Genomic DNA, 10,000 nt, shown 5'->3' with positions numbered 1-10,000 from the left:
TACATGACCTTCTCCCATTCCTCCTCTGGATCATCCAGATGATCATTGGCAAACTTCAGACAGGCCTGGACATGCGCTGGCTTGAGCAGGGGGACCTTGCGTGCGCTGCAGGATTTTAATCCATGGCGGCGTAGTGTGTTACTAATGGTTTTCTTTGAGACTGTGGTCCCAGCTCTCTTCAGGTCATTGACCAGGTCCTGCCGTGTAGTTCTGGGCTGATCCCTCACCTTCCTCATGATCATTGATGCCCCACGAGGTGAGATCTTACATGGAGCCCCAGACTGAGGGTGATTGACCATCATCTTGAACTTCTTCCATTTTCTAATAATTGCGCCAACAGTTGTTGCCTTCTCACCAAGCTGCTTGCCTATTGTCCTGTAGCCCATCCCAGCCTTGTGCAGGTCTACAATTTTATCCCTGATGTCCTTACACAGCTCTCTGGTATTGGCCATTGTGGAGAGGTTGGAGTCTGTTTGATTGAGTGTGTGGACAGGTGTCTTTTATACAGGTAACGAGTTCAAACAGGTGCAGTTAATACAGGTAATGAGTGGAGAACAGGAGGGCTTCTTAAAGAAAAACAGGTCTGTGAGTCGGAATTCTTACTGTTTGGTAGGTGATCAAATACTTATTGTTTTAGAATTGGTCTCTCACAGTTGAAGTGTACATATGATAAAAATTACAGACCTCTACATGCTTTGTAAATAGGAAAACCTGCAAAATCAGCAGTGTATCAAATACTTGTTCTCCCCACTGTATATACATACATACATACATACATTTGTGCATGTGATGCATGGCTGGAGCGTGTGTTCCCTGTTCTTCCCTCCACAGAGCACCCATTAGAGACCAGCATGCCTGGGCATGTCTCCTCACGGCAGCAGGAAGCAGAGCTGTGCGTCTGCCTGATCGGGACCCAGGGGAACACTCACTCCATAACTGAGATTCCATTAAAGAGCTTTGTCATCTTCCTCCCTGACCCGTGAGACAGTCCCGGCCATGGCTGTGTATGTACATGTGTGTTTATACAGTCAAGTCAATGAATTGATGTGCAATAATTATGTCATGCATTGATTATTCATTTGTGTGGTTTTGTCTGTTAGTGAATAATTGCATGTCATGTCATGGCTTTTGTTGAAGCAGAAAATACTTCCAATATGACACAAAGTTATATACAACTGGACATGACAATGTGCTCTGCTGTCCTACAGGAGAGTGGTTTTACCCCAGCAGTAACAGAGTCTTCTCAGGGAACTTGTAGTCCTTTAGACTCTGACTATTGGCTGTCTGCTCCACTCCCACAATGCAGTAGCCCTCCCTCTTCTTCAGCTGCAAGAAGTCAGCTAGTTCTACGGGCTTCACCTGGTAGAGACACAAATATATGATGTTATGTTAACACTTTTTTAACTGGCTAAAAAGTCAGCTGAACACAGTAGAGTGAATGAACTTGGTGAACATCTCAATATCCTAGAGTGTTCAGCTGTCCTCCTTCCTCTACATCTGCACTGAAAAAGGTGCATTTACCCTCCACTACAGCACTGGAGACTTTAGGTCAATGGTGTCCAAATCATTCCAAGGAGGGACAAGTGTCAGCTGGTTTTAGTTTTTCCTGTCAAGTAAAACCTAGACAAACAGGGGAGGGGAGTTCCTTACTAATTAGTGACCTTAATTCATCAATCAAGTACAAGGGAGGAGCGAAAACCTGCAGACACTCAACCCTCTGCGGAATGAGCTTGACACCTGTGGTTTAGGCTACTAAAGTGTTGTTACCTACCTCCAGTAGGGGGAGCCATAGCTCAGAGGAGACACTCAGGGCCTGGAAGTGTTTATCACTGACGTGGCGAAGACTGTCCAACACCAGAGCACTGGCCCCAAAGATCTCACACGTCCTACACAGACCTTCACACACACACACACACACACACACACACACACACACACACACACACACACACACACACATCGAGAGAGACAAAGAGAGAAAGACAATGAGAGAGACAAAGAGAGAGCGCAAGAGAGAGGAGAGAGTGAGACAGAGAGAGAGCGCGAAAGTGTTTATCACTGACTTGTCAAAGACTGTCCAACACATATTACACTGAACAAAATAATAAATGCAACATGTAAAGTGTCGGTCCCATGTTTCACGAGCTGAAATAAGATGCCAGACATTTTCCAGACGCACAAATAACTTATTTGTCTCAAATTTTGAGCACAAATATGTTTACATACCTGTTAGTGAGCATTTCTCCTTTACCAATATAATCCATCCAACTGACAGGTGTGGCAAATCAAGAAGCTGGTTAAACAGCATGATCATTACACAAGTGCACCTTGTGCTGGGGACAATAAAAGGCCACTCTAAAAATGTGCAGTTTTGTCACACAATGCCACAGATGTCTCAAGTTTTGAGAGAGCGCGCAATTGGTATACTGACTGCAGGAATGTCCAGATAATGTAATGTGCATTTCCCTACCATAAGCCACCTCCAACATAATTTTGGAGAATTTGGCAGTACATCCAACTGGCCTCACAACCGCAGACTACGTGTAACCAAGTCAAACCAGGACCTCCTATATCCGGCTTCTTCATCTGCGGGATCGTCTGAGACCAGCCACCCGGACAGCTGATGAAACTGTGGGTTTACACAACCAAATAATTGCTGCACAAACTGTCAGAAACCGCCTCAGGGAAGCTCATCTGCATGCTCGTCATCCTCATCCTGGTCTTGATCTGATTGCAGTTCGTGATCGAAGCTGTTTTTTGGAGTTTTCTTTTAGGGTATTTGTGACCAATAGATGCATATCTATATTCCCAGCCATGTGAAATACATAGAATAGGGCCTAATTCATTTATTTCAATTGACTAAATTGTTGCATGTTGCGTTTATATTTTAGTTCAGTGTTTAATGGTCGATATGTTTTATCTACAGGCCACTGGCCCCAAAGAGCTCACATGTCCTACACACACATGTATGTACACATTAACAAACAATTACACAACCACTATTTACATGTTTCAGATATTTGTATGCTACAGGTCTAAGGTGATATTTTATTAAGAAGGCCCAGTGCAGTCAAAATTCTGTTTTTCCTGTGTTTTGTGTCACCTGATAAAACTAACACTGTAAAAGTGTGAAAACGTTTGCTGTTTGAAAATACAATCTACAAAGGACTTTCTAATCAGCAGGTTTTGCATTGGTCGAGATTAAGTTTAATTAGTTAATAGACCAATAACAAACCTCTCTGCCAATAACAGCTAGTTATTAGTTTCCCACTCCCAGTCCTATAACAATTATTGCTTGAGATTGTTTTGTTGCTAAAAAGCTATTTTTGTCAATTTTAATGGAAGACAGACGACATGCACACACACACAGAAATATAAATCAAACAAAAACACAATGATTTACACAATCATTATTTAAATGTTTCAATTATTCTGAATGCTACAGGTATAGAGCGATATTTTCTTTATGCAAAATAGCCCAGATCAGCACATAAAATACTGTAAAAGTCATATTTTGCAGTGTGGTTTAATGACGTGTGTAATAAGGATGTGATTATTTAACCAGATACTCGTCAGCTTTTTGATTCTGTGGGATGCACAAGTTGCAGCCTTAGGAATTCACATTTAAATCTAACATTGTGATAGCCACCCTGTATAAAATATAATATTGTTGAAAATCCACCTTAAAAATATCCACCTTTACTCAAAGACCATGTGACTGCATTAAAGCCAATCACAGTCCACAGATCACACCCATTTTAAGACTGAAAGTAACTCTTGCAGCGGGAAAGGCTACTTCACAGCAGTTCTCTCATGTCTTTCTTTTGTTGATTTGGACATTAATTAATTGTCTGTTAGGAGTGGAACTAACTGAGACTGGGAGAGGAACGCAAATTCACAACGTGACGTTTGGACAATAAAAAGGGAAACTGGCTAGACATTTCCTGTAGTAAATGGATTACACCTGACAACACATACCAGAGGATATTATTTTTTTCACGTTTTGAGGCTATACCGTGTTTGTTTACAATTACGATGTTAACAAATGTTGCCATAAAGCAAGCTTATATTCTGGGTTCTGATGGGGTACGACAGTTGAACTAAGCTCATTAGTTATTTTTCAACTATATTCTTCTAGAATCAATGGCTTAGCAAGAACATTACTGCTTTATAAGTCCAAAAGTGGATGTAGCCACTGCGGATTGCCCCTTTTGGAGAGAAAATGGCCACATCAAAAGATCAAGATGTTGAGAACTGTGAAACTAACAGTCCTGAACAGTCAAATCCTCTGCTACCCCAGTTGTCACAACTTGATGAGCTCTCAAACGTAATTGAAAGGGCAGAACCTAGTAAACAGGAATTGAAGACTTTAGTTTCACTTCTTCTGTCTCTCGGTGATAATATCGAACGCGATTTAAAACAACAGAACTTAATGATAGATAGGCTTGAAGTCATACATACAAAGATCATGGACAAACTTCGTCCTGGTGAAAAGGATGGTAGTAGTTTCATCACTGGAACAATAAGACAGTTGTACAAAAAGGCACTGGATTCAGTAGGAACAATCATCACTAAACTGGCCAAAGAGATTGGAGTCAACTATTCAGAGTCAAATATGTGTCTCCAAAAAGAGTTTGGCCTTAAAACCCATTGTCCAAAGGAATGTTTGAATTGCAACCATATAAAGAGCTCAATGTCCTGGATTCAGGTTGAACCCTCCGTGTCTACAGAGGATGAGACCACCGTCTACACACTCGACTCTTCTGCAGCAGGGCATTACGAGTGCATCTTATCAGGGCTGCGGTGGGTATGTGAGAGCAAAGTCAGTCTGCGATACCAGTTCAGCTCCTGGGAGCCTCACAGGGCCACTCTGAACAACATGCGGTTTGAAGAAGGAGGTCCATTACTGGACATCACAATGATTTCTGGCAAACTAGAGGAAATTAGTCTGCCACACTTTGTCTGTATAGATCCAGACTACCCACAATCCTCCTTGAGAGAAGACATGAAGGTTCTACATGTGAAAGACAACAGAGTGCTTGTGGAAGAAGTGGATGAGGTGACGGGGTTCCACGCCAAACTGCTTCGTCCCTCCTTCTCTGGCAGGGGTTTGGTACTGAGACGTGGGTTGCATTGGAGAGTGCACTGTGACCTTCTGATATTTAGGTCCACCAGAGCACTCCTCACCTTACACACATATCTGATCCGATGGGATCCTTCTCTAGCACGGGAGGTGGAGGCCCAGGAGAGGTCCTATGGGTTCTTAAGACTTCCAAAGGCAAGGCCGGAGACGTCCCTTCGCAAGGGGAGTCGCTTCACCCTCAAGACCTCGTGTCCAGCCTCGATTACGCCAGAAAAGATCAAGCTGAGAAGCACCAGGCCAAACTACTTTGAAGTGTACATAAAGGACCCTGCGAAGGACTTTGAGATGGAGTTGATAGGTGAGAAGGGAGAATCTGCATGGAAAGCTGAAATACGAACAGAGGAATACAGAGATGATTCATCCACAAGAGACATTGAGTTTGTTGATGAATTCAGACCACAGATCATTCAAAGAGTCAATAATGTGTTTGCCATAGCAGATATTCTCTTCACGAAGGGCATGATCGGTGAAGAGATCAATGCAAATATCAGCGCTGCACTGACCCGCCAGGCCAAGATGAGAGTGATATACGAGGCACTGAATTCAGGTGGACCACACGTCAAAGCTGCATTCTTTACTGCACTCAAAGAAAAGGAACCCTTTCTAGTCAAAGACTTGGCTCAATAATACCTTAATCGCTCAATCTCTAACGCACCTCTACGTGACCATTATGCCGAGACACTTTATTGAGCATGTTCTCCTTCAGTCCAGCAGGACAGAGGCAAGAGGAGGAGTGAGGAGAACTATGAAAGAAGAGATGTTTCAGGTGTCAAGAATAGCAGTCCAAGGCCCAGTTCTCTGTGACATTTTAGTGACTTTCACTCACACATGGAGCACAAAGAAGAATGAACGTTGAGAGAGAATTGACATTGATTAAAGAAAATAAGACAAATTTGAAATGAATTGGGACTGGAATTCTATAAAATAATAATTAAAGGGTAAATATGTTAAAAGGTTGACAACATTGGGAAATATACAGTGGAAGATATTAAAGGGTGATTAAAGAAATGCAGTAAAATGGTTAAGAATGTTATAATGATGGTTGTTTTTAAGGTACAGTATATCCGGAACATGTTTAAGAGTCTTGGATGAGGTTGATATTGACATGGTGTAATGATGAAATGTTATGTTTAAATGATGAAATGTTTAAAATGTTGGACATTTAAGATGTAATGGGAGTAATAAAATAGGTTGGAGTAAGATTAGAATTGAGTGGAATGAGAAAGGTTCATTTCTGGAAAGGAATGTTTTAAAAGTTAATGATAATGTAGTATCCTAAGGGTGCTAGCTGGACTAGCTCCCCAGGTCAGAACAGCCAGGGAGGAGGCAGGAAGAGGTACGCGTGCGGTTGAGGTGGGCGTCCTGTCTAGGCAAGAGAAAATTCCCCTTCTGAGAAATGGCCGCATTACAGTAGGTGTTAACCACTTCTAGGATAGCCCACTTTACTCTAAGGCCTTTACTGTTGAGGGACAGTGCCTAGCTGTATACTAGCTCAGTGGTAAAGCAGAGCGGCATCTATCAGATCTGTAGGGATTCATGAGGAGGAATAATTGACCTGCCATTGGGTAGGCAGGGGCGAGTTGAATTGTTAATCCTGCAGAGGTGCTATTCTAGCTCTGACACACGGTTAGAAACCTAGAACATAAAACAGTGTTTGTATGGTCCTAAAATGGATCTCACGTTAAACGTCAACTTTGGCCACGAAAATTCTCAATTTTTAAACAGATATGGGGTATGCCTTTGTTTGTTCATCGATGACGATGATACATTACTCCCACTCGCCAGAAAAAGTAACTATTGACTCGAGTTAAAAAAAATCTTAACTAGCCACTGTAGCTAGCCAGTTTGCTAGCATCATTTAATAGCCTAATGGTAGTAGCTAGGCCATCATTGAAAATAAGAATTTGTTCTTAACTGACTTGCGTAGTTAAATGAAAAGATGTGAATATTGGTTGATAAAATAGGTCTTCTCCTGTATAAACTCATTTAAATCAACATAAGGCTTACATAGACAGACAGCAGGCAGCCCAGCGATACGGCAGCCCAGCGATACGGCAGCCCAGCGATACGGCAGCCCAGCGATACGGCAGCCCAGCGATACGGCAGCCCACGGCAGCCCAGCGATACGGCAGCCCAGCGATACGGCAGCCCAGCGATACGGCAGCCCAGCGATACGGCAGCCCAGCGATACGGCAGCCCAGCGATACGGCAGCCCAGCGATACGGCAGCCCAGCGATACGGCAGCCCAGTGGGGAACATGAGTCTGTTATGAGGCAGTGCTAGTGCTCCTTAGACAAACTCTGATTAGGACTGATTACTTTATGTAGTGCTGCCTGCTGCTGTCTGTTTGCATGGCAACGCTTAGCAACACCAAGTATATTGGGTAGCTAATGGAAAATAATACAATACAGATAGAAATGGCTGTGGGTTCATATGTGACCGACTGGATTCCAACTGGGGTCTCCTGAACACTACATGACTGTGTTAGCTCCTTGAGCTCAAGCCTGGGGAGCTAACACAAGTCTTCAGGTCTCAAGCAAGGTTACTCATCATGTGAACATGGTTCATCATTCCACATCCGTTACACATGGAACCCAGAGAGATCAGCAGATGAAGGTTAAAACATTCATCCTGTACCAAGTTGTTCAGCATTGACTTACCTGTATAAATAGAGGTTACCGGTAAATAGAAAATAAATAACTAACCTCCCAGGTTGGTGGGCTTGTCTATGAGCGAGGCAACCACCAGGAGGGCACTGTGCAGCTTTCCCAGGCGTGCTACTCTCTGCTGGGGCATTAGACCCAGCTCTGGCTCCTGTTCCTGGATCCCCAACCTCCAGGGGGTCATCTTCTTCTGGACCTCGGCCCAGCGCTCCTCACCATCCTGATCCCCTAACAAACAACAACACTGAGGCATCTACAACATGGCTTTTAAACTGAAGTCCTGGAGGGCCAGAACACTTATAAAGTCAGGGACCTGGCCAATCGATTTCATTAATTGATCATTTAACTACCAGGTAGAAAGGAGAACCATCAGTACTTCAGACCAATAGTTGAATAGCTGTGATCTCCACTTTAACCAGAGTAGCTGTCTGTTGGGTACAGTCTCTGCTGCCATCTAGTGGTGATACCCTTTTCAGTTCAATACAACTTCCTTTATCCCCTCAGGGGAATGCACCTTTATCCTGCTGGATCCAGTCTCCAGGCTGAATCTGGCTCAGGTCAGGGACAGGGTTCCTCAATGGGAGAGATGCACTCTGGGAGAAGTCCACCAACTTCTCAAACTTCCAGGGCGGAATCCACTCGTCCTCAAACACCTCTGATAGGCTGGGGAATGTGTAGAATATGGTCTGGCAGGGAGAGACGGGAGGAAAAGGGACAGTTTACACACGTCGTCTCTCCTCAATCAACACTCAGTACATTTGTTTTTTTAGAGACCCAACGCAATTAGGTCAAATTACAATGAATCAAGAGATTTTAAAAGATTCACATACAAAAACATTTGATACTTGAAATTCACACAATCAATCAACAATACAGTGTCTTACTTCCACACTATAGTCTCGAACAGGATGAAAGACACCAAAGAAGAAGTGGTCCTGAATCCTGGTCCAGTTCTTACTGGCATTTCTGTACAGAGATATACAGTAGTTATAGGAGTCCAATAATGTATTTATTTAACTAGGCAAGTTAGATAAGAACAAATTCTTATTTACAATGGCGGCCTACCCTGGCCAAACCCAGACGATGCTGGGCCAATTGTGCACCGCCCTATGGGACTCCCAATCACAACCGGATGTGATGCAGCCTGGATTCGAACCAGGTACTGCAGTGACGCCTCTTGCACTGAGATACAGTGTCTTAGACCACTGTACCACTCGGGAGCCCAATAACAATATCCACAGTTTCCAATGGAGCTAAGATAACCAAGTGTGGTTCCTCCATCACTAATAACAACAGGTAGCCTAGTGGTTAGAGCGTTGGACAAGTAACCAAAAGGTTGCTAGATCGAATCAATGAGCTGACAAGGTAAAAATCTGTGGTTCTGCCCCTGAACAAGGCAGTTAACCCACTGTTCCTAGGCTGTCATTGAAAATAAGAATTTGTTCTTAACCGACTTGCCTGGTTACATTTTTTAAAAGCAACTTCTAGTAATTTATGCCATTTAGCAGTCACTTTTATCCAAAGAGACTTACAGTCATGCGTGTATACATGTTATGAATAGTGTACAGATGTACAGTGACTGTATGAATTTTAGAATGGGATTCCTGCGGCAACCTTGGCAACATAATAATCCTAGTTCATATGTAACTCACTCACCCAGTACTCTGCATGGCCTCAGCCTGGTGCAGACAGGCCTTAACGACGGTGGCCAGCCCCCCGAGCCCATCCGCCCCCTCCTCGGCCTCGGCCCTCGCCCCCTCCAGACCCCACACCCTCTTCAGGGCCAGCAGGGCGTACAGACGAACACTGAAGTTATGACTGAAACACCACTGGAGAATAACATCCAGGGCCTTACGCCACTGTACTGCCTGGTGGGGGGATACAGACAGAGAGATGGAGAGAGAGAGAGAGAGAGAGAGAGAGAGAGGGAGAGAGAGAGAGAGAGATAGAGAGAGAGATACAGAGAGAGAGAGAGAGAGATACAGAGAGAGACAGAGAGATACAGAGAGAAAGAGAGAGAGATACAGAAAGAGAGATGGAGAGACAGAGAGAGAGAGAGATGGAGAGAGAGATACAGAGAGAGAGAGAGAGAGAGAGATACAGAGAGAGAGAGATACAGAAAGAGAGATGGAGAGACAGAAAGAGAGATGGAGAGAGAGAGAGATGGAGAGAGAGATACAGAGAGAGAGAGATA

The 10,000-nt window shown here is 43.7% G+C and overlaps 1 protein-coding gene across 1 annotated transcript in view; it reads right to left on the bottom strand.

The window, feature by feature from the left end:
• Positions 1-10,000, bottom strand: part of LOC135511854 (probable methyltransferase TARBP1) — a 48,962-nt gene that overhangs the window by 4,543 nt on the left and 34,419 nt on the right. Inside the window, exons 23-28 of the mRNA XM_064933344.1 lie at positions 9,463-9,674; positions 8,691-8,772; positions 8,321-8,492; positions 7,849-8,034; positions 1,772-1,896; positions 1,223-1,359 (exon numbers count right to left, since the gene is read on the bottom strand). Of these exons, the coding sequence (XP_064789416.1) occupies positions 1,223-1,359; positions 1,772-1,896; positions 7,849-8,034; positions 8,321-8,492; positions 8,691-8,772; positions 9,463-9,674 (914 nt within the window). The remainder of the gene's footprint in view (positions 1-1,222; positions 1,360-1,771; positions 1,897-7,848; positions 8,035-8,320; positions 8,493-8,690; positions 8,773-9,462; positions 9,675-10,000) is intronic.

Source organism: Oncorhynchus masou, chromosome 24, assembly GCF_036934945.1.
Source record: "Oncorhynchus masou masou isolate Uvic2021 chromosome 24, UVic_Omas_1.1, whole genome shotgun sequence".
NCBI lineage: Eukaryota > Metazoa > Chordata > Actinopteri > Salmoniformes > Salmonidae > Oncorhynchus > Oncorhynchus masou.
This window is presented reverse-complemented; position numbering and strand designations above follow the sequence as displayed.